Raw genomic sequence first — 23,071 nt, forward strand, 5'->3', positions numbered from 1 at the left:
CCGGATACCAGAGGAATGACTTGTGTGCTATCAATTGTCACAACGTAACTAGGTGATTATAAAGATGCTCTACAGGTATCTCCGAAGGTGTCTGTTGGGTTGGCATAGATCGAGATTAGGATTTGTCACTCTGAGTATCGGAGAGGTATTTCTGGGCCATTTCGGTAATGCGCATCATAAGAAGCCTTGCAAGCAAAGTGACTAATGAGTTAGTTACAAGATGATGTATTACAGAACGAGTAAAGAGACATGCCGGTAACGAGATTAATCTAGGTATGTGGATACCGACGATAGAATCTCAGGCAAGTAACATACCGATGACAAAGGGAATAATGTATGTTGTCAGAACTGTTCGACCGATAAAGATATTCATAGAATATGTAGGAGCCAATATGAGCATCCAGGTTCTGCTATTGGTTATTGACCAGAGAGATGTCTCGGTCATGTCTACATAGTTCTCGAACCCGTAGGGTCCGCACACTTAACGTTCGATGACGATTTAGTATTATATGAGTTATGTGATTTGGTGACCTAATGTTGTTCGGAGTCTCGGATGAGATCACGTACATGAGGAGGAGTCTCAAAATGATCGATAGGTAAAGATTGATATATAGGATAATAGTATTCGGACACCGGAAGTGTTCTGATGGTATTGGGTATTTATCGGAGTACCGGGGGGTTACCGGAACCCCGGGGGAAAGATATGGGCCATAGGAGGGGAGCACACCAGCCCACAAGGGGTGCCCCCCCCCCAAAGGAAGGAGGCCAAATTGGAGAAGGGAAAGAGGGGGTTCGCCCCCCCCCCCTTCCTTCTCTCCTTCCTCTTCCTTTTTTCCCCTCCGGAAATAAGGAAGGGGGCCGAATTGGGGGAGGACCCCAAGTAGGATTCCTCCTACTTGGGGCGCCCATAGGTGCTCCCCTCCCCCTCCCACCTATATATACATGGGGAGGGAGCGCCTAGAACATACAACAACAATCGTTAGCCGTGTGCGGCGCCCCCCTCCACAGTTTACACCCCCAGTCATAGTTTTGCCGTGCTTAGGCGAAGCCCTGCGAGAATCACTTCACCATCACCGTCACCACACCGTCGTGCTGACGGAACTCATCTACTTCCTCGACACCTTACTAGATCAAGAAGGCGAGCGACGTCATCGCGCTGAACGTGTGCAGAACTCGGAGGTGACGTACGTTCGGTGCTTGATCGGTCGGAGTTAGAAGAAGTTCGATTATATCAACCGCGTTGTCTAAATGCTTCCGCTTTTGGTCTACGAGGGTATGTAGACACACTCTCCCCCTCTCATTGCTATGCATCTCCTAGATAGATCTTGCGTGAGTGTAGAAAATTTTTTGAAATTGCATGCTATGTTCCCCAACACATATCATGATTTATTTTTATTCAGCTCAATCTTTTTTAGAAAAAAAAAGTAATTCTTCCATCACATGAAGGGGAACCTTGTCGGGGGCATTTGTGGCCTCGCACCCATGGATCGCCACATGTGAAAAGAGTTTCTTGCCCAACGATATGCACGCAAGGTGTCCAGTTTTTCTAACACTTTGCGGGTATCTTCTAATGCTGGCAAGCTCTTCTTATTTTCTGATGAGGACCCTTGCTTGGAAGAAGACTTGTGATGATATTTGCTGGAACTCGTGATCTTTTCATGCTCCAGTTCCACTTTCTTCAACAAGGCCAAGCAACTAGCAGTATCCACGTCTTCCGGTTGGTGTAAAATGACAGAAGAACGAATTTCAGGATGCAAACCAGCAAGATAACGCTCAACAAAGAGAACTTCATTTGTATGTGGATAAGCGAGCAAAATTTGGTGTCTAAGTGTGTTAAATTTTAGAGTATAGTCACTTAACCCGACTGGGTGAGCAACAATAACTGGCGCATATGAAACTTGTGTCAATATCGGCCCCATTTTTCCTGGACGACAGTACGAAAATCCCTCCAATGGACAAAACTATGGCGCTTCTGAGCCATTTTCAGCCAGAGCGCTGGGTTACCCACGCAATTCAGTGAAGCAAACTTCACTTTCATGGCCTCGGGCACACTATAAATCTCAAAGTAAATCTCACAATTATCGAGCCAGCTTGGAAATCTTCTCCGTCAAACTTGGGAAAATCTATCTTGGAGGTACTACCAAAGGGAGGGCGGTGAGTGGTGTGGGATGTGCGTCTATCCTCTGACAGAGACCCGTGGTCAAACAGTTGAAGTGCAGAGTAGGGCATGCCGTTGGCCGGAGGCAGATCTGAGGATCGATGATCCCCGAGAACTAGCCTCGGTTGTTGGTGATGCCCGTCGTGCCCGTTGGCCGATCCACGCCGTAAGTGCGCACCTCCACGGTTGGGGTTGGCACACTGGTGTTGGCTGGACCCGAGGAACGAGCCGGAGGCGATTCAAGCGCCTCCAGACGCGCAGTAGCATCATCCGCATGAAGCTGAAGGAGGAAGGCCGAGGCAGTGAGCAACTTCGCCGTGGAATCCATGGTCTGCATCCACGCGGTCATGCCCTTGAGTTGCTCGACGATGGAATCGAGCTTGGTGTTGATCGCCACCGCCTGCTGCTCCACTGTTTCCATCGCCACCGAGATCTGTTGCTCAACGGCGATAGGCCCCCGCTTCTTTGGCAGCAGTTCGACCAAATCGAGCGTCAGTTCCTACTGAAGGATAGGATTTACAGCGGCAGATGATTCCACCGCTAACCATGATCGGACTAACGGATCATGCGCGACTCAAATCTGATCGAAGCTACTCCTGATACCAAGTGTTATGCTCTTGCTTACAATATCTCAAATCAGAGGAAGCAGATGGGGATACAAGGGGATTTAGATACAGGAGGAATTGAGGAAAAGCAAGGGAGATGAGTTCCGTTCTTCGCTAACGTGTCCAGCCGCACTTCTCCCTATTTATCCTGGACTCGGAACGCCCTGTCCAGTCTCCGCCTGGCGGCCTTGGGCCGTCGTCCTGGGCCGGGCCATGTCATGACATAACTGACATACCATATGCGATCCTTTTTTATTTTTTTCGAAACAGAGGCAAAAGAATTGCCTCATCGATTAATTAAGAAGAAGAGAATTGCTCAGTTAATTTACGGAAAACTGGGCAAAAACCGGTACAAACAACCCAAAAGAGGGCTACTCACAGAGCACGAAGCACCACGAACACATACACTGCCCACCCAATGCTCCTAACACACAACACTAAACACTCACAACCCTCAACACTTGGTGAGAACATCGATGCAACGACTCAGAAGATCAAAGCCACGACGAAGACACGAGAATGTGAGCACTACCCATCATGAAATCACGTATGCCTTCTCTTTGCCATCACACTTCTTGCGTTTGTTTCTCTTTGATTTCACCTTCACGAGGCAACCATCTGTCTTGCCGGATGTCGAGCGATCAGTCATCAAGCGGCACTCAAAAGGCGGTGCCAACACACCACACGCATCCACATTCTTCAGATGCACACATGACAAAGAGGAGTCATGTTCCTCACATGAGGTCGCCGACGAGTCTATCTTCATATTCTCCACTGACAGACTCATACAAAACTCCCTAAGTTCAGGCATGATCTTCAACATCGGAGCCACGACAATGGCCATGGACTCGCCCTCAGTGGAAGACAATATAGGGGGCGAGGTAGGCATCGATGCTGAGTTATCTCCACCACGAGAGGAGAAACATCCGAATAACTCCGCCCCCTTGTCCTCTTCAAAGCAAACACCGTTTGCACAAGGAGCATGCGACAACAGAGTAGTCTTCAACATAGTCGACACAGCGGAGAGTCCACTCAGAGCAGCCTCCGCTCGCTTCAAAAAACTTTCAACCCAGCCCTGCAAGCCGCATGCCGCACGTACTGAGTCGTAATACATACAGGGACGACCCGGGCACACGCTACGCCTTGCACAGGCTCTCCATCTCCGCCGCGAACCGCTCCATGGCCGGCCGTGGCAACACGATCGGCACGGTAATCGCGTCCTCCCCGTCACGGTCCTTGACGGGGACGAGGAAGGTCACGCCGAAGACAGTGTCGGCCGGGCCGCCGTACACCGGCTCGCCCCACCCGAAGTCGACGCGGTGGAACCCGGCGTGCCGGTTGTCGGACACAACGAACAGGTTCTGCAGTGCCAAGAACGGCCGGCCGCGCAGAACCAGCACGTCGACCGTGGAACGCACGTACTCGGCGGTCACTGCAGCCTTGGCCCGCCGCACCAGCGCCACCGCGTCAGCCAGCGAGCCACCCCCGCGCAGTGCAGCGGCGTCGGCCAGCGCGGCCAGGGGCACGCACGCGTTTCCATAGTATCCGCCCGGCAGGCCCAGCTCGACGAAGGCCCGGAAGTTGGCGATGATGACCAGCCGCGCTTCCTCGCCCTGCGGGACCTCGAGCGCCGCCGTGCGGGCGCACCAGAGGTATGCCGCCAGCGCCTCGAAGGTGGTGGCCTTGTCGCGAACGAGAGGAGGGAGATGCTTCTTGATCGCTGCGAGGTCGGAGGGGCCGAAAATGAAGGACCGCATGACCATGTCGCCGGCCGGCGGCGCCGGCGGTGGAATAAGGTCGAACTCGCGGTGCGGGAACGACGCCATAGGCGGGTTGCGCGCCTCTAGGAGCTCACGGGACCACGCGGGAGCGACGGTCGGCGCCGGGAGGCCGCGGGCGAGCTCGGCGACGGCGTTCATGAACTGCACGATGCCGATGGCGTCGCACATGGTATGGTTGAGGCGGAGCGCGAAGATGAAGCCGCCGCAGAGCAGCCGAGTCACCTGGTGACCATGATAGGACAGTACATACGTTTAACTCATGCATTCAACAAATGCAAATTAACCACCATTACAGATACCTGGATGAGCAGCAACGGGCAGTTGAGCACGCCGCCGGAGCCCTCCACGTCGAAGAGCAGCTGGTCCATGCACGGGAACGGCGGCCTGAGCCCGGCCCCCTCGAGCTCCTCCAGCCGCACGTCGGCGTCGGCCTCCACGAACATCACCCCCTCACCGCTGCAGTCGACCACTAGCTTCCGCCCCTCCGCCTCTCTGAGCCGTCCAGCCAGCGGGTAGTAGTGCACCAGTACTTCACCGAGCGCGCGCCGGATGACTCCGGCCGGGTGAACCGGTGCGACGTCGTCGTCATCCATCACGCGGGCGCGGTAGACGAGGGCGAAGGACACGTGCCCGCGCAGCGTGTCCTGGTCGTCGATCTCAGACAGGCGCTTGGTCTCACGAGGCGTCGGCGCGGCCGGGCCGACGAGCTCTGGATCGCGCCGGCGCACCGCGAACGCCAGCGTCGCCATGGCGGCGGTCGCGTGGGCGGGCTCCTTGGACTCCGGCGCAGGATGATCTTGGAACAAGCTGGAAACCATACGTCGAGAGTTACTCTCGGCAGTAGAACTTGTGCAGAGTGCGAATTGTTCGCAGCCGGAAAGTCCAGCGTCCGAAAAGTCCAACAATGCAATGCTTCACATTTTGGAGCAAAGCTGGAAAACGTCCTAGTGCTCGGTTAAAAGGGGAGAAACTAGATACCTGGCTGGGAGCTCTCGTCTTATAACATTATGCCATATTTGTCCGATTTACATGGACTTGATGGAGTAGTTTGGACCAAAACAAAGGAGCAAGTTAAACTGCTTCAAACATTGCAGCTGACCGGATCCGCATGCTCACCCTCCCAGGATCTGCAAATGCTCCCAACTCGTGCTTTCACACCGTCAAAATATTCGATATCCACACAATTTCATCCTCGCAAAGTTTTGACCTTTAGCCGCGCTCAGAGGTCCGCAAAGGAAACTCGTAAAAGATGGATGAATATAACCCTCCGAAGTTTACATACAAAAAGGTAAAACAAATTTCTAACAGCACGCAACAATCTTGTACTGCATAACCATAAATCGTATATCATGTCACAAAATTTCATAGCAAAAAGGAGCGGTAGTTTTTGGCCCAAGTTTGAAGGCACTCGTTTTTAATCCCGTCCCTGATATCACAAGTCATTTTTTAGGGGAGGCATATATTGCGCTTCTGCTCCTTCCCCCCTTTGTTGGAACAACAAAGATATTATAAAAAATTCTGCCCTCCCTTGGTGAAAATAGAACCAGTGCCACATCATGTCTTATGTATTACAAATTCACCATATCAAGCCCTTGTCATCCAGGGGCTTGTTTAGAAGCAGAGATAAGATTAGTCTGTAAACATCATTCCTAGACCATTTGATTCTTGCGGATGGCTACTTCCATTTTCCTCGAATATATCGCAGGCATTTTCTCTGCGTGCCTTTCGCTCTTCAATCACGTCTTCTATTGAATCTGAGCAGTAGAGCCCCCTCGACTGCCCCTTTGGTTTCTCAGCAACCACAAATTTACTGCCTTCTCGGCTTCTTTCAGGAAAGCCTGCCCAGACTGCAGAAAGGCAGGCAAAAATAGTAATCAGTCGACAATGACAGTGTGTAGAACGACTGGGCACAAGCACTCCAGCACAAGAAAGACTAGTGTTCAATAAAAGTGGATTGGTAAGATTCTCCAGTAAAATTCAGAGTCAACAATGGCAGCTGTTTGTGTCTTATCCCTGCCAATAGGTTTCAGCCTGTTCGACACCTTCAGGGTTTCGGCCACGAGTTGGCAAATATAACCAAATACTAGACAAGTGCAGAATAGGGTCTATTATCTGCGGGGCCAGACTTAGATGCATCGTAGTCACGCTGCCAACAACCACATCCAAGTTCAGAAGCTGTGGTACATGAGCCAGTCTCAACTTTCTAAAAGAGTTCTCCAAATCAGGGAAGAGTCTTGGTTTGAATGGTCTTTCTATTAATGGGGGAATTACTACTATGGTACCTAGTTTGGTGTTCCTATTGATACGGGTGAACTACTACTTTCCACTTGTTCAGTTTGTGCTCCAACAAATTAAGATTCTGTGCAACCGCAAACCCTCTAAATAACGAGGCAGCAACATGATCCAGAAATCAATGCATAATCGCTCCCCTGAGTCAGGGCTTCCTGCCCTGGCCGCACCACCTCCCAGTGGTGCCCAAGCCCCAAATCGCCAATCCTGACCTAATTCTTCCCCATCACTTCCATCGCCAGAATTAAAGCTCTAACGCTCTGTTACTTCTCATCATACTTCCTGTCAATGCAAATTCCATGTTCAGAATGCAGTAAACACCTTTCCAAGATTAATTCCAAAACTTCCTTGGATTGTGAAAGGGTACTTGTGCTAAAAGCTTAGAATTATCTCTAGCGACAATTATTGCTTCTATACAGTAGACAGTGCTAAAGCCAGTAAGGAAATGCTCCTGGGAAACTTAGGTGCATGTGAATTTCTGGTGAGGTCACTGATACAACTTATGAAAGTTGAGTTTCTGTTGATTAATACAAGTTGGATTGCATAACCAGGTTTTAAAGTTCATGAAACTTAAAAAAAAAGTTTATCTCTCATCTTCCACATACGCAAATTGTATTTATGTGGTATTGTACATGTTGATATTTTTTTCTATGAACTTGGTCAAACTTTACAAAGTTTGACTTAGGGCCCAATCTACAGGCTTTCGCTTTAGAAATGGAAGGAGTACATAACTTGGTGGTATCCATTTTGTAACACTAACCACCTGTTTCATCCACAGTTTCTAACAAGCTTGGGGATTAGGACAAAAGCCTCAACTGCCAAGTAATTACATGAAACAGCTGAAAACCAAAAATAGTATCACCTGAAAAATGGCAACACGAATTCTGGAGGGAAGATCGCTATACAATATCTAAAAGGTATAAACTGAACAAGGTCTACAACTCTACATATACGCAAAGAAATTAACGCACTGCTGTTAAGTTAGCTGCCATAAAATCCCAGTAAACATAGTTTTCCTCTGTCTGTGCCTATCTGAATATGAAAATAAAAATAAAAATTCAGTGGTTCCTTGCCATTACCAGCTTTTTAGTAAAAAAAGTACAAGTAGGACAAGTATCATCGAAAACGCTAAACTTAAGGGAAATTAGCTTACGGGCTAGATTCATGGATTTACGTGTATTTATAAAATCAACTTACACATCAAGATTCACGAATGTTAAGACAAAACTAGGCATCTGATAATTTGTAGTAACACAATAGTCCAGATTATTGATGTACGAAACAAGTACTAGTTGAAGAATATTTTGGTCAAATGGAGTAACATACAAATAAAACAAACTTACAGTATGTAAGAGAAGTTCTGTGACTGTTCCTATGAACACATGATTGAAGTATTGATGGAGAGCTCATGTACATAAGGTAACAGAAGATACGAGACATGTGTTGCAATTTGCAACCGTGCAAATCACTTTGGTTTTAGCATTAAGTGAACATGAAAAACTCCAAAAAAGATTGAATCAAACATGTAAGTATGTAATATGTGACGTTTTTAGAGATTAACACCCTGTCTGTTGTATATGTCAACTTATCACCTAGAGTATCTAACTCAATAAGAATTGTACAAACATGGTTAGCATAGATAACACGATTACTTAGGCTCTGTTTGGTATTGTGATTCCTTTCAATCTCCTTCCTCCATGTATTTATTTTTTCCATGCAGCAATTATTTTGAATGTGTCTTTTTTATTTGTAACAACTCTGTACCCTTGATTCCACTATGATTACTGATCAATAGTACTCCATAGTTTAGATGGATAGTCTTACTGGAACTGACTAACAAGACTCCATAGCACAGCATAATAACTGCAAACTGGCCCTTAGAGTCAGAACATGGAAATTCCATACTCTGTTCTAGAACAGAGTGAAGTTAATACACAGGAAAGGCTTTAAAAATTCCTAAATCTTGTTCAAATAACTTGACCTGTGCTAAAAATTCATCGCGCATCAAGCAAAGGATAGGAACTTACCCCCGAAGTGGTGGAGAACAATCGATGCTGCAACGGTAACATTGAGTGATGCAGTTCCGCCACCATACTGAGGGATGTAGACGAAGAAGTCACAGACCTCACACTCCTTTTGTGAGAGTCCTGTACCCTACTGGACACAACAAACATTGGAAAGAATTAATTAGAATAGCGGGCACACAAGTTGCTACCAGTGTTTCTTAACAAAAATGAACAATGTCCACTTCAGCTTTTAAACTTGTCCAGCAAACTTCAGGAAAGATCTAACTCACAAGAAGTTTTCTAACATCTGGAAAAAATTGAATTGAACAGTAAAATATGCTAATCCAGAAACATGGAGGATTGTGATACTAAGATGTTTAACATGACATAAAGTCTTGAGATAACAATTTGTTTACAACAATGAATCAATTCAAATGATCTTAGACTCATGGGCGCAATTCCTTACTTTCATGACATAGGTGGCAACGCTGCTCCAGCAACAACTACAGATAGATTAACTAGGAAACATCGTGATTACATCATGGTTGATCTAATATCCATTCGGGTTCAAGTTGCACAGATATGAAGGTCCAATATTCAGAGAGGGGGAAACGAAAATAGCATTTACGCCACGTCTTGCATATGTGGTTAACGTCTTCATGTAGCCGAACAATTTTTTAAGCAAATACCCAATGAAGTTTTGTATCAGATATGAAAGCCTACTGCAAGGAAGGTATTTTCTCCTCTAACATTGCACTTGGGTTAAGCTAGTTCTTACAACAATGACACAATCAGCAGACACTGACATGGTACTTGCACAATATGGAAAGTACAAAATGATTGAATGCGCGGCGATGACACATTTGTGATTGCATATGTTGACTATTTGAAGTTGAGTAATCTCCATCCGGGCCCCCCTCTTAAAAATCGCATACCAGACTAGTTAATTTTACATCAGCACTCGTAACCAGTACTGACACAAGAGGATCCAACGAACCTCATTGCCGAAGAGGAACGCGGTGCTCCTGCGGAACGGGTGGGCCGTCACAGGCAGCGCGTCGTCGGTGATCTCCACGCCGCAAATGTCACACGCCCTCTCGTCCTGCAAGCAACAGCACACAGGAAGGTAAAAGAGGGGATACGGAAAAGGTGGCTAGGGTTTAGTGTTTAAGGTTTAGGGAGAGGGCGTGGAGGTTAGGGGGATTTGGTGTGTCGGAGGTGGAGAGAAAATTGCCTTGAGGTAGGCGCAGGCGGTGGCGAGGGAGGTGAAGTGCCGGAAGCGGAGGTGGGAGGTAGATCCGTGGCTGCCGAAGGCGCTGACGTCGCGGCGGCCGACCACCACCACCTCCGCCACGCCAAAGGCCGTCGCGCTCCGCGCCAGCGTCCCCACGTTGTGCCGTTTGGCCACGTTGTGCACCACCACCACGCTTTCCACCGCCGCCGTCGCCCCGCTCGCCGCCGCAGCTGCCGCCATGGCCGCCGTTTTCCTGGTGCTATTCTCCCTAGGAAAAAAAGTGAAGGACGGGAGGGAGGGGTGTCGCGAGCGATGCAAGGGGAAAGCTGCCCGTGTGGACAGTTCAGCCGACAAGCAGGGCCCACGAGTCAGCCCACCGCCTAGCTGTCATACTCTTTTGCTGGATTCGAGATCCATTTTGTAGCTATGGTTGTACTTAAATTAAATTTAGAGCACCTAACAGAAAAAAATAGAACATATAAAGTGGTTGATATATCAGTCGTATATTAAATCGTGTCTTACAACATCTACAATTATAGTTTACAAATACGAATCCTTATATGTTTGCGGACCGTTGGACGCGTTTGCGGATAGCGTCCGATCACTCCTCATATTTTACCATTGTAATCATAGTCTCATTTTCAAATCCTCGTTTTCATACCTGGCATTTCATCTACGTGCATAGCTGAAAACTAACAAACTAGCTACTCATGTCAATGATCTCCTCGTTGAAGGTGTTGGCCTTGTGATCATTGGTGGCCGGACAAATCACCCATGTCTCCTCCTTTCCTTAGAAAAAACACCTCTTCCTCGACTTCCTCATCCGTGAAGGCCTGCTCACACCAGTGGCGGAGGCATGGGATTTTTTTAGGTGTGGCGGAGTTTATAAAGAAGAAAACCATGTATTATAAAATCATAAAATAAAACAAATTAATTAGAAGTTCATCAAACCTTGGGCGGCGGAGCTGCAAGGCCACTGTCGTGTTGGGATGGTGCCACATGGCCGGTGTCGGTGTTGCGACAAGGGAAGAACGTGCGCTACGAGGCCGCACGATAACGCCACGACAACTTGCACTTGTTGCAGGTCTAGTTGTGGGGGGCTAATCTAGTGTTGGCATGGCGAGCTCGCCGATGTGAGGGTGATGGAAGATTGGAAGTACATTACCATGGTGTCGTGAACAACAACCCTAGGAGCGTCAAGCACAATAACAATGCGCACAATGTGGGGCAGGGAAGACACGTGGAGAAGAAAGGACTAGAACAAGATGGACATATGACCAAATGGTTTTGGGGAAGGCCATCTGACATTCTGAAGGGTACTAATCAGCCTATTAGATCGGTTGAGCGACGCAGAGTGGTCCTCATATATAAAGTGGAGCGAGCTCCTAGTTCAAAAGCTTTCTAGCTCCGCTCACTGGTTGTTGCCCTGGTCGTGCATTCGTCATTCATCTCTACCGCCTCCACGCAAGATCACGCATGGACGAGCGGCCTCCTGATCGCTAGGGTTTGAGGCTCGGGTGCTGTAATCATTAACAGTTTTACTATGTTCACACATGTCCTCAAGCCATCGACAATCAGGCTTACGGCCCATTGGCCATGAACAATCAGCAATCAGTTGCAGTAGGTAGGCATGGGTGCACGCCTCAGCTCAAATCTTCAAACACGTGGTATATACTGATACGTCTCCATTGTTCCATGTTATTATATTATCTGTTTTGAATGTTTATGGGCTTTATTATGCACTTTTATATTATTTTTGGGACTAACCTATTAACCCAGAGCCCAGTGCCAGTTTCTTTTTTTCCCTTGTTTCAGTGTTTCGCAGAAAAGGAATATCAAACGGAGTCCAAACGGAATGAAACCTTCGGAAGCGTGATTTTTGGAACGAACGTGATCCAGGAGATTTGGAGTTGAAGTCAAGGAAGCTTCGAGGTGGCCACGAGGCAGGGAGGCGCGCCTCCCACCCTCGTGGGCCCCTCCTGGCTCCCCTGACCGACTTCTTTCGCCTATATATGTCTATATACCCTAAAAACATCGAGGAGGAGAATAGATCGGGAGTTCTGCCACCAGAAGCCTCCGTAGCCACCGAAAACCAATCTAGACCCGTTCCGGCACCCTGCCGGAGGGGGGAATCCCTCTTCGGTGGCCATCTTCATCATCCCGGTGCTCTCCATGACGAGGAGGGAGTAGTTCTCCCTCGGGGCCGAGGGTATGTACCATTAGCTATGTGTTTGATCTCTCTCTCTCTCGTGTTCTTGAGGTGGTACGATCTTGATGTATCGCGAGCTTTGCTATTATAGTTGCTTTGCTATTATAGTTGGATGTTATGATGTTTCTCCCCCTCTACTCTCTTGTGATGAATTGAGTTTTCCCTTTGAAATTGTCTTATCGGATTGAGTCTTTAAGGATTTGAGCACACTTGATGTATGTCTTGCACGTGCTTATCTGTGGTGACAATGGGATATCATGTGATCCACTTGATGTATGTTTTGGTGATCAACTTGCGAGTTCCGTGATCACGTGAACTTATGCATAGGGGTTGGCACACGTTTTCATCTTGACTCTCCGGTAGAAACTTTGGGGCACTCTTTGAAGTTCTTTGTGTTGGTTGAATAGATGAATCTGAGATTGTGTGATGCATATCGTATAATCATACCCACGAATACTTGAGGTGACATTGGAGTATCTAGGTGACATTAGGGTTTTGGTTGATTTGTGTCTTAAGGTGTTATTCTAGTACGAACTCTATGATAGATTAAACGGAAAGAATAGCTTCATGTTATTTTACTACGGACTCTTGAATAGATCGATCAGAAAGGATAACTTTGAGGTGGTTTCGTACCCTACCATAATCTCTTCGTTTGTTCTCCATTATTAGTGACTTTGGAGTGACTCTTTGTTGCATGTTGAGGGATAGTTATATGATCCAAATATGTTATTATTGTTGAGAGAACTTGCACTAGTGAAAGTATGAACCCTAGGCCTTGTTTCAACGCATTGCCATACCGTTTGTGCTCACTTTTATCATTAGTTACCTTGCTGTTTTTATATTTTCAGATTACAAAAACCTATATCTACTACCCATGTTGCACTTGTATCACCATCTCTTCGCCGAACTAGTGCACATATACAATTTACCATTGTATTGGGTGTGTTGGGGACATAAGAGACTCTTGTTATTTGGTTGCAGGGTTGTTTGAGAGAGACCATCTTCATCCTACGCCTCCCACGGATTGATAACCCTTAGGTCATCCACTTGAGGGAAATTTGCTACTGTCCTACAAACCTCTGCACTTGGAGGCCCAACAACGTCTACAAGAAGAAGGTTGTGTAGTAGACATCAAGCTCTTTTCTGGCGCCGTTGCCGGGGAGGTTAGCGCTTGAAGGTATATCTTTAGATCTTGCAATCGAATCATTTTGTTTCTTGTTTTATCACTAGTTTAGTCTATAAAAAATGGAATTGAGTTTGCCTCATACGCTTCATCTTTTTAAGATCTTTCGTGAGTATGATGGAAAGGAAAATTGTGCCAAAGTGTTAGAAGAAGAATGCATTAAAATGTTTAGCACTAAATCTTTGAATGATGACCATGATTGCAATGTTATTAGTATGAACTCTTTGAATATCCATAGTACTAATGATGCTTGCACTAGTCATGATGAAAAATCTCTTATAAGCATGTCGATTTTTGTGGAGTGCATAGAGTTTGCAAGTACGTACCAAACAGGGAAGATAGATTTTGCAAGAGGCATAAGTATTTGGAAACTAAATTGTTGCAAGAAAGGCTAGATGTTTGTGCTAAAAATTTAAACTTTCTTAGCCGTACTTGTGAACTTTGCAATGAACGTGATCATTTCATTACCCAATGCAAATTGTTTCATGATCGTATCATGTCCAAAAATTGTGATGACTTGATTTCCCTTGCACATCATAATGAACTTAGTTTGCTCTTGGGTTATGAAGAAATGAAACGTATATCTAAGGTTATTCTAGAATTTGCCCTTGATAGAGTTCTTAATTTTGATCTAGAGGAAATTTATATGTATTGTGCGGTGAATTGCATTGAAAATCCTTATATTGCCAAGTATATAAAGAAAATAAAACAAATAGAGGGTGAAGAGAATACTAATGAAAGGGAAGAGGCTTCCCAATATCCTCCTATTATTTCTTATGATGAATCTGGTAACGAGGAGGAGCCTTCTATTCAACCAATCTCACTAATAAGGAGCTCCAAAAAGAGGATTGAACCCACACATGATGTGAAGAAGAAAAATAAAAGACGGAGCAGTAAAGGTAGAAAGGTATCTCTCCCAAATGATGTTGCTCTTATTTCTCATTGTGATGATGATAATTGCTATACTATTGGTGCTATCCATACTATTAATGATGAGAGTGATTATGCTTATGATATGAAAAGGCCCAAGCTTGGGGATGCCATGTTTGATGAAGATGATGTTTTTGAGAATATATTTGCTGCAATTAATGTTTGTCCCAAGCTTGGGGATGCTACGTTTAATGAAGATGATATTTTTAGTCTCCCAAGTTTTGATATGAAAATTTATAATGATGATAGCATGCCTCCTACTTATGATGATTATATTGATGAAAGTAGGTTTGGAAGAGTGTCAACTTTAGGAAGTAATGATCCCAATATTTTGGAGGATGTTGAATCGTATTTTGATAATTATGAAAGTGGATTTGGAGAGGTCATGACTTTATTTAGTAATGATTCCACTATCTTGGAAGAGGTTTCAATCGATTATGATGAGAACAAAGTTGCTACCTATGATGATTATTGTGATGATACTTTTGCTATAGAAAGTAGTGATGATTATATTTATAAAACTTGTCATGATTATGATTACCCCTTTTCTGAACATTACTCTTTTAATATGGAAACAATTTATAGTATTCGAGTTTCTTATGATACTCCCACTATTCCGAATGAGAAGAATTTTGCTTATGTGGAGAGTAATAAAATTTCTATGCTTGTAGATCATGAAAAGAATGCTTTATGTGATGGTTATATTGTTGAATTCATTCATGATGCTACTGAAAATTATCATGATGGAGGAATATATGCTCGTAGGAATTGCAATAATATCAAGTTTCCTCTCTATGTGCTTAAAATCTTGAAGTTATGCTTGTTTTGCTTTCCTATGCAAGTTGATTCTTGTTCTCACAAGTTGTTTGCTCACAAAATCCCTATGCATAGGAAGTGGGTTAGGCTTAAATGTGCTAGTTATATTATTCATGATGCTCTCTTTATGTTTCAATTCTTATCTTTTATGTGAGCATCATTGAAATCATCATGCCTAACTAGGGGCATTAAACGATAGCGCTTGTTGGGAGGCAACCCAATTTTATTTTTGCTCCTTGCTTTTTGTTCCTGTTTAGTAATAAATTAATCATCTATCCTATGCTATGATTGTGTTTTTTATGTTTTAATTAGTTTTTGTGCCAAGTAAAGCCTTTAGGATCTTCTTGGGTGATTGTTACTTGATCTTGCTGTAAAAAACAGAAAGTATGCGCTCACGAGAATAATTTTCGTTTTTTACCAGAGAGCGATAAAATACCAATTCCACTTGCAGTAGATTAATAAACAAATTGCCTGAGACTTCCTAATTTCTCAGGATTTTTGGAGTTACAGAAGTATTCGAAACCTACAGATTACTACAGACTGTTCTGTTTTTGACAGATTCTGTTTTCTATGTGTTGTTTGCTTATTTTGATGAATCTATGAGTAGTATCGGAGGGTTTGAACCATAGAGAAGTTGTAATAAAGTAGATATTATACCAATATGAATTTAGAATGAGTTCACAACAGTACTTAAGTGCTAATTTATTTTCTTATACTAACGGAGCTTACGAGTTTTCTGTTAAGTTTTGTGTTGTGAAGTTTTCAAGTTTTGGGTGAAGATTCGATGGACTAAGGAATAAGGAGCGGCAAGAGCCTAAGCTTGGGGATGCCCAAGGCACCCCAAGGTAAAATCCAAGGACACCAAAAAGCCTAAGCTTGGGGATGCCCCGGAAGGCATCCCCTCTTTCGTCTTCGTTCATCGGTAACTTTACTTGGAACTATATTTTTATTCACCACATGATATGTGTTTTGTTTGGAGCGCCATTTTATTTTGCTTGATGTTTGAATAAAATACCAAGATCTGAAATTCTTAAATGTTAGAGAGTCTTCATATAGTTGCATAATTATTTGACTACTCATTGATCTTCACTTATATCTTTTGGAGTAGTTCGTTGTTGCTCTAGTGCTTCACTTATATCTTTTTAGAGCATGGTGGTGGTTTTTATTTTATAGAAATAGATGAACTCTCATGCTTCACTTATATTATTTTGAGAGTCTTTTAGAACAGCATGGTAATTTGCTTTGGTTATGAAACTAGTCCTAATATGATAGGCATCCAAGATGGGTATAATAAAAACTTTCATATAGAGCGCATTGAATACTATGAGAAGTTTGATACTTGATAATTGTTTTGAGATATAAAGGTGGTAATATTAGAGTCATGCTAGTTGAGTAGTTGTGAATTTGAGAGATACTTGTGTTAAAGTTAGTGATTCCCGTAGCATGCACGTATGGTGAACCGTTATGTGATGAAGTCGGAGCATGATTTATTTATTGATTGTCTTCCTTATGAGTGGCGGTAGGGGACGAGCGATGGTCTTTTCCTACCAATCTATCCCCCTAGGAGCATGCGCGTAGTACTTTGTTTCGATAACTAATAGATTTTTGCAATAAGTATGTGAGTTCTTTATGACTAATGTTGAGTCCATGGATTATACGCACTCTCACCCTTCCACCATTGCTAGCCTCTCTAGTACCGCGCAACTTTCGCCGGTACCATAAACCCACCATTTACCTTCCTCAAAACAGCCACCATACCTACCTATCATGGCATTTCCATAGTCATTCCGAGATATATTGTCATGCAACTTATCACCGTTTTGTTTACTATGACACGCTTCATCATTGTCATATTGCTATGCATGATCATGTAGTTAACATCGTATTTGTGGCAAAGCCACCGTTCGTAATTCTTTCATACATGTCACTCATGAGTCATTGCACATCCAGGTACACCGCCGGAGGCATTCATATAGAGTCATATTTTGTTCTAAGCATTGAGTTGTAATTCTTGAGTTGTAAGTAAATAAAAGTGTGATGATCATCATTATTAGAGCATTGTCCCAGTGAGGAAAGGATGATGGAGACTATGATTCCCCCACAAGTCGGGATGAGACTCTGGACGAAGAAAATAAAAAAGGCCGTAAAAACGGGAGAAGGCCCGAAAAAATGAGAGAAAAAGAGAGAAGGGACAATGCTACTATCCTTTTACCACACTTGTGCTTCAAAGTAGCACCATGATCTTCATGATAGAGAGTCTCCTATGTTGTCACTTTCATATACTAGTGGGAATCTTTCATTATAGAACTTGGCTTGTATATTCCAATGATGGGCTTCCTCAAAATGCCCTAGGTCTTCGTGAGCAAGCGAGTTGGATGCACACCCACTAGTTTCTTTTGTTGAGCTTTCATACACTTATAGCTCTAGTGCATCCGTTGCATAGAAATCCCTACTCACTCACATTGATATCTATTGATGGGCATCTCCATAGCCCGTTGATACGCCTAGTTGATGTGAGACTATCTTCTCCTTTTTGTCTTCTCCACAACAACCATTCTATTCCACCTATAGTGCTATATCCATGTCTCACGCTCATGTATTGCGTGAAGATTGAAAAAGTTTGAGAACACCAAAAGTGTTGGGGATATAGCTACCAGGTATGACCCGCCCAGGAGGGGCCGGGTCAACCCTAATGGCGGGTTACAAAAAGAAGCCCAGTAATATTCAAGGTGATAGTTTATTAAGACTTGTAGAAGGCCTAAGCCCAGAGGTGGCTTAAGGCCCAATATTGTAAACCGCCGTATGTAAAGAAAGACTTGTAAAGAAAGGCATATAAAAGAAGTCACCGAGCCGGACACGTTTTATGAGCCGACCGGGACTCTGTAGGCCACCAGGCGTCAACTCGTGTATATAAGGGGACGACCCGGCGGCGGCTTAGGACAAGAAACAATAGATCGAGAACCAAGCTAGCGGATTCGGTCCTTGGTCATCGAAACCTAGCAATACAACATCAACTGGACTAGGCTTTACCTTCACCGTAAGGGGCCGAACCAGTATAAACCTCTTGTGTCCTTTGTCCCAATTAACCCCTTTAAGCTTCCTAGTTGCGAGATCGACGAGTCGGGCCCTGAGCCGGACATCTGCACCAACCTCATCGAGACGGCTCAGCGCGCGAGATCCGCCCGGACTCAACCTGCCGTGAGGCATGCCTTCGTGGGTTGCATCCATGGAGGTGAATTCTCTGAAGGATCGGTGGATGGCGGTGAGACGACCATCTGTTCTGACGGTGAGTCATCCTCAGGCGAGATAGATTCTTTGTATCAGCTACAAGATGGCGTGCTTGGGGGCTGTTCCGATGGCAGCAGTATTCCGGACCTCTCTGAGCCGCCGAATCGAGCCGGAGTTTTCATGGCTGGCACTCAACCCGCTCAGAATTCCACAGCAGCGGCAGCAATAACCACCGGGTTGGCAGCAGCCGGGTCAGGAGACCCCGCGCGCACAATGGCTCTGGTACTGACGGACCTCATGGATAGGATGATGACCCTATTGACTGCTGTGGTGGAGCCGGCGGATAAAGCTCAACATGACGCGGAGGTGGCGCGACTACATGAAGAGGTGGCACAGGCCAAAGCAAACTTAGCAGTGGAGGAGGTCAGGATGGCGGCAGAACGGGCGGCTCTGGATGCTCGTGCTCAGCAGCTTCAAGCGGAGACTTTTCGGCTCTCGGTGGATCTGAACGCATCAAACGAGGTCATGAGGAGAAGGCACCAGAAAACTCAGTCACGTCTGGTTCTAACTTACGATCCTAGGAACCTCTTCCACACACCCGGGGCTGGTCCAAATAACCCGCCGGAGGCAAACCGGATCACGACACCCGGGGCTGGGGCGCCGGTTCAACCGCGGGCCATGGAGCCACCACATATGAATACTGCTCCGCCTCATTACACACCAATACCACCGGGTCACTTTTCTAACCCTTTGGAGAATCTCATTGCTACGTCGCCTCGTTTGGTGGCTCTCCCGATGGAAGGCGACTCTTCGACAACAACTGAAACACGAAGGGTGAGAGAACTTCTTCAGACGGCTCTGGCGCAGCAGGATGCGTACTCTTACAGTCGAGACAGAATCCATTCAACCCCTCGCCCAAGCCGGAGCCCGAGCTATAGCAGGCATATGGACTCAGTCGCTATGTCGAGCAATGCTCAACGCCGTAACCAACCGTGCAGGCATGAGCCGGCACAGGGTGGAGCCCTTAACTTGGCGGATCAGGAGAGGATCCGTCAAGAGGCTGAGCGGGCGGTTCAACTGGCAACTGAGCAGGCGGCTCATCAGGCTTTTCCGGTTTATCCGGCAACCTCTGTTGAGGCAGGAGTGGCCACAAGAACAGGAGGTGTCCCTTGCCTGGTGCCGGCTCTACGTAATGAGCGCTTGCCAAAAGACTTTAAAGGGCCTCGTAAGGTGCCTAATTACACGTCCGACTTACAGCCTGTGGCATGGATTGAAAGTTATGAGATGGCGATGCAGCAATGGCTAAGTATTTCACTATGATGTTGGATGGAACAACTCGCACTTGGTTCAAAGGGTTGCCACCCAACTCCATCGGCTCATGGGCGGAGTTAAAAGCCCGGTTCATTCAGAACTTCAAGGACACATGTAAACAAACTATGTCAATCGTGGACCCGACTAATTGTAAGCAAGAGGAAGGTGAGTCCACGACCCATTGGGTGCGCCGGGTCAAGGAGATAATACATTCATCTGATAAGATGGATGCCAGCTCTGTGGTCTTAATGTTGGAGAAAAATTGCCGTTTTGAACCTCTGAAACAGAAGCTGGGGTGGCTCAAGCGTGATTGTAATGACATGGGCCAATTGATGGCAGCCCTGGTCAAATATGCTGATTCTGACAGTACCAAGGATCTCGCGTCTGATGAAGAGAAGACAGGGAAGGGAAAGAAGAACAGCAACGGCAAGGGTCACCAGCATAACCCGACGAATCAAGGTGGTAATAAATGTAAGACTGACGAGTTTGTGGCTAACACCAATACACAGGGCAACAACCAACGACGCAAGGGTAGGCCACCTCCTCGGTCAGGCGGGTCAGGTCCCACCCTCGAGCAACTACTGAATGAACCTTGTCCAAGACACGGTACCCGGGAGAAGCCAACTACCCATCTGTGGAAGGACTGTACGATCATGAAGGCATTTAAAAATTCCAACATGTTTGATGGTAGCCACGGACCTGGCGGCGGTTCAGGCGGAGGCGGCTTTCATGGCCCGGGCGCCGATTTAGGCGGAGGCAATTTTCATGGTCAGGGCCATCCGGGTAACCAGGGTGGCTATAATCAGCAACCCAACCAAAGTAATCAGCAGCAACGGCAGCAACAGTCCGGGTATCAGAGTAACCCAAAACAGTTGAATAGTGGGCAGTACCACATATTTACCACTAGTTTATGCAAAAGGGACCAGAAGCTTCATAAGAGGGCTGTAAATGCTGTTGACCCGGCGATTCCATGTTATTTGAGGTGGTCAGAACAGCCTATTGTGTGGAGTAGGGAAGATCACCCCCTCGGGTTGATAATCCGGGTCACTTGGCCTTGGTGGTGGCACCCCAGGTTGGTGGATATAAGTTCACTAAAGTGCTCATGGACGGAGGCAGTAGCATCAACATCCTCTATTATGAGACGTTTCGTCGGATGGGGTTGACCGATACGAGTCTTAAACAATCCAACACTGTTTTTCATGGTGTTGTGCCTGGTAAGTCGGCATACCCAGTTGGTAAGATTGAACTGGAAGTAGCCTTTGGGGATGAATATGATTCCAAGGCTAAGAAGTTAACTTTTGAGGTGGTTAAGATCAAAAGCCCATATCATGCTCTGTTTGGACGGCCGGCTTATGCCAAGTTCATGGCTCGGCCGTGTTATGTGTATCTGCAGCTCAAGATGCCGGGTTATAAAGGCACCATCACAGTACATGGAAGCCGGAAAATAGCCCTGGAATGTGAAGAAGGTGATGCCGCTTATGCTGAGTTTGTTTGTGCGACAGAAGAGTTAAAGTTTTATAAAGATAATGTTGACCCGACAGACATGACGTCTTTGAAGAAGCCAACTACGGAACATGAACCGGTGTTGAAATTCAAATCAGCTGATGACACCAAGATGGTTGATTTTGTGCCTGGCGACTCATCCAAACAGTTCATCATCAGTGCCAACTTGGATCCAAAATAGGAAAGCACGCTCATCGAGTTCATCCGTGAGAACCGGGACATCTTTACATGGAAGCCTTCTGACATGCCGGGTGTCCTGAGAGAACTCGCTGAGCACACTCTTAATATTGATCCGAAGTTTAAGCCAGTCAAGCAGTTTCTTCGGCGGTTTAACGAGGAAAGGCGCAAGGCCATTGGAGAAGAGGTGGCCTGGCTCTTGGCGGCCGAGTTCATTGTTGAAGTTTTTCACCCAGAGTGGTTGGCTAACCCGGTGCTTGTACTCAAGAAGAATGGCACCTGGCGTATGTGTGTGGATTACACCGATTTGAACAAGGCTTGTCTGGTTGACCCTTTTGCTCTCCCTCGTATTGATCAGACCATTGATGCTACGGCGGGTTGTGAGTGTTTGAGTTTTTTGGATGCCTATTCGGGTTATCATCAGATCAAGATGGCAGTTAAGGACCAGGAGAAGACAACTTTCACCACTCTGTTCGGAGCCTTCTACTATGTGTCTATGCCTTTTGGGCTTAAGAGTGCCCAGGCGACTTATCAGCGGTGTGTGCAGGATTGCCTTCACAATCAGATTACGCAATGTTCATGCTTATGTGGACGATATAGTGGTGAAATCCAGAGAGAAGGAAACCTTAGTGACTGATCTAAAGGAAACCTTTGATAACCTCCGGGTTTACAAGATGATGCTTAACCCGGCCAAGTGTGTTTTTGGAGTCCCAGCTGGCAAGCTCTTGGGTTTTTTGGTGTCTAATAGAGGTATTGAGGCTAACTCGGAGAAAATTAAGGCAATTACATCTCTGGCCAAACCGGTGTGCATCAATGACATTCAGCGGTTGGCGGGCCGCGTCGCGACCTTAAGCCGGTTCATAAGCCGGCTAGGGGAGACGGCGATGCCTTTGTATCAAATGATGAAAAAGGCGGATGACTTTGTCTGGAGTGACGCTGCTAATTTTGCTTTTGAGGATCTGAAGAAACAGCTCGCTGAGCCACCGGTTCTTGCTGCTCCGGTTGAGAAAGAGCCATTGTTGTTGTACGTGGCTGCTAACTCACGTGCTGTCAGTGCGGCCATTGTTGTGGAGAGTAAGGAGGCTGGCAAAGAACATCCAGTTCAACGGCCGGTTTATTACGTCAGTGAGGTGCTCATTGAGTCTAAACAGAGATATCCACATTGGCAGAAGCTTGTTTATGGGGTGTTCATGGCAAGACGGAAGCTCAAGAATTACTTTCAGGGTCACCCAATTACTGTGGTTAGCTCTGCTCCTCTAGGAGACATTATTCAAAATAGAGAAGCCACAGGACGAGTCGCCAAGTGGGCCATTGAACTTGGATCTCATGGTTTAAAATACGTGCCACGTACTGCGATCAAGTCTCAAGCACTGGTTGACTTCATTAACGACTGGACAGAGTTACGGATACCAGAGGAGAAGCCAGACAACACGTATTGGACAATTCACTTTGACGGGTCCAGACAATTGGAAGGCTCGGGGGTTGGAGTTGTTTTAACCTCTCCTCGAGGTGACAAATTTTGTTTATGTGTTACGATTGATGTTTTCGTGCACTAACAACGCAACTGAGTACGAGGCCTTGCTCCATGGTCTTCGAATGGCTAAGGAAATGAGTTTGAGCCGGGTACGGTGTCTAGGTGAC

The 23,071-nt window shown here is 46.0% G+C and overlaps 2 protein-coding genes across 2 annotated transcripts; both read right to left on the reverse strand.

Annotated features, from left to right (window-relative positions):
* Positions 1-2,742: 2,742 nt before the first annotated feature.
* Positions 2,743-5,517, reverse strand: LOC125548132 (benzyl alcohol O-benzoyltransferase-like). Its single transcript, XM_048711813.1, has 2 exons — positions 4,844-5,517; positions 2,743-4,766 (listed from the first exon to the last, which is right to left on the reverse strand). Exons 1-2 carry the CDS (start codon positions 5,360-5,362, stop codon positions 3,900-3,902), a joined length of 1,386 nt encoding a protein of 461 aa, XP_048567770.1. The 5' UTR covers positions 5,363-5,517; the 3' UTR covers positions 2,743-3,899.
* Positions 5,518-5,859: 342 nt separating this feature from the next.
* Positions 5,860-10,379, reverse strand: LOC125548142 (putative TrmH family tRNA/rRNA methyltransferase). The gene is made up of 4 exons (XM_048711822.1): positions 10,074-10,379; positions 9,837-9,941; positions 8,861-8,987; positions 5,860-6,391 (listed from the first exon to the last, which is right to left on the reverse strand). Exons 1-4 carry the CDS (start codon positions 10,311-10,313, stop codon positions 6,174-6,176), a joined length of 690 nt encoding a protein of 229 aa, XP_048567779.1. The 5' UTR covers positions 10,314-10,379; the 3' UTR covers positions 5,860-6,173.
* Between the last annotated feature and the right edge of the window lie 12,692 nt (positions 10,380-23,071).

Source organism: Triticum urartu, chromosome 1 (assembly GCF_003073215.2).
Source record: "Triticum urartu cultivar G1812 chromosome 1, Tu2.1, whole genome shotgun sequence".
Classification (NCBI taxonomy): Eukaryota; Viridiplantae; Streptophyta; class Magnoliopsida; order Poales; family Poaceae; genus Triticum; species Triticum urartu.